The sequence below is a fragment of the Penaeus monodon genome, chromosome 28 (genome assembly GCF_015228065.2).
Source record: "Penaeus monodon isolate SGIC_2016 chromosome 28, NSTDA_Pmon_1, whole genome shotgun sequence".
In the NCBI taxonomy this organism is placed as follows: Eukaryota; Metazoa; Arthropoda; class Malacostraca; order Decapoda; family Penaeidae; genus Penaeus; species Penaeus monodon.
Window position 1 is genome coordinate 1,581,273 of NC_051413.1, and position 1,747 is coordinate 1,583,019.

Here is a 1,747-nt window from a genome sequence, read left to right on the forward strand (position 1 = left end):
GCTCTATAGAAGCTATAATAAACTCAAATCTAACTAAAGTATGCTATGATTTGTGGGTAGGGAGGAGGCTGACATTCTATAGTTCCCTAAAGTACCCAGTCGGTATACTCTTCAACCTGTTAAGAACCACAAACCCGTGTAGCTTGTTTGACCCTCCAAGTGCAAAAAAAAGGCATCATTTTTCAGGTCTGTTGTAGGAAAATTTTGGTTGCAATTATTTCAAGAGTTTAATTTTATGCACCAGAGAATCTATGTTTCATATATTATGTTAAATATTGTGTAGCTAAAGAGCATTGCATATGTTTGAAAGTTTAAAGAAAAAGCTTAATGTATATTTAGATGTTTTTAACTCATTGATAACAAAAAATTCACAGAGAAAGGAACTGGCCAGTTTTTGACAGGACTTCCACTATCATTGTGTGTTTTGCCAGTCATGGCTAATAGGACTTTGGGAATTAAGCTTATAAGGTGCAGCCCAATAGTGGTTAACATTTAGCCTCAAAAGTTCATACCTATTGGCATACTGGCAAAATTCAGCAATTCTCTGCCTTTTTTTGGTCTTGTAAAAAAGGATTTTCGCATTTTGCATTTCCCATATTTTTATTGCTTTTATTGATTTTAAACACAATCTAGGCAAAGAGCAATGTAGGCCTGCTAGTTTCTTAGTTGATATTCTAATGCTTAGCCTGAGAGGTGATCATTCCTTCTTGAGTTTGGTTCTGGGCTTCATTAGATGAGTGATTGAGTTTTTTTTTTATTATTATCATAATAATAATATGTACATTGTAACAGTATTGACAAGGCTTTTTTGTTGCAATCCCACAGGTGAGTGTTGCCAACAGTGAGCTAACAGGCCTCATCAAAATAGCAGAGAGCCTGCGCATCAAAGGTCTTGGAGATGTTTCCCAGCGTGATCAGCAACCCCAGGCTGGAGAGAAGAGAGCTGGAACACCTTTCTCTCCAGCCTCCCCTGTGTCCCAAAACAATAACCCCCGACCCAAAAAGGTACCACGTCTTTCTAATAACAACGGAGAATCAAAGGGCCTGGAGCCAAACTTTGCCTCCTTGCTCTCTCCCGCCAACAGCTATGGCCATGCTCTGAACAAGTCCAGCAATAACAAGAGTAGTGATGGATTTGCACAGCTCATGGACTCTGGGTGTCCAGATCTCCCCGAGCAGGAACTAGATAGCGACCAAACCCCAAACCCTGCATGGGACCCATCCCTCTCCGAGTCCAAACTGAGATCCTGCCTCGAGGGCCTGGAGTCTGTCACCGCCGCTCAATCTCTTGCTCAGTCTGTTGCTCACACAGTCGCTCAGTCCATCGCAATCCCTCGAACCCTTTTCACTTCCACCCCTACCAAAGTATCATCAAGCAAAAAAGAATCGGCAGATAATGCCAAGGAGGGCAGCCGCGGCTCCTCCCGGAGAAAGAACCACGAGCCCCAGGAAAGCAAGAGAGGCAAAGGAGGATTGATAAATGCCATGTTGAACATCAATGCAGACACGGAAAAGGAGGGAAAAGTAAGTGCAAGTTTTTTCCTTTCTTTCTCTTTTTCAAATAGATGTTTACCTTTTCATATGTTTTGATAATATATCCAAGGAAGATATAATGAAGAAATGGCCTATTAACCAAAATATCTGTATGTAATCTTAATTGGCCTAGACCATGTAATATCACCTATGTTTATACAGCCCAGACAAACTTTTTCCTAATGGCTATTAACCTATTGGTGCTAGATACATG

General features: G+C 41.0%; 1 protein-coding gene across 1 annotated transcript in view; it reads left to right on the forward strand.

Moving 5' to 3' along the window:
* The window catches only part of LOC119591268 (protein abrupt-like), a gene marked incomplete in the record, with an annotated part of 18,155 nt that overhangs the window by 9,149 nt on the left and 7,259 nt on the right, over positions 1-1,747 (forward strand). The window contains 1 exon segment of the mRNA XM_037939985.1: positions 826-1,524. Coding sequence (XP_037795913.1) covers positions 826-1,524 — 699 coding nt within the window.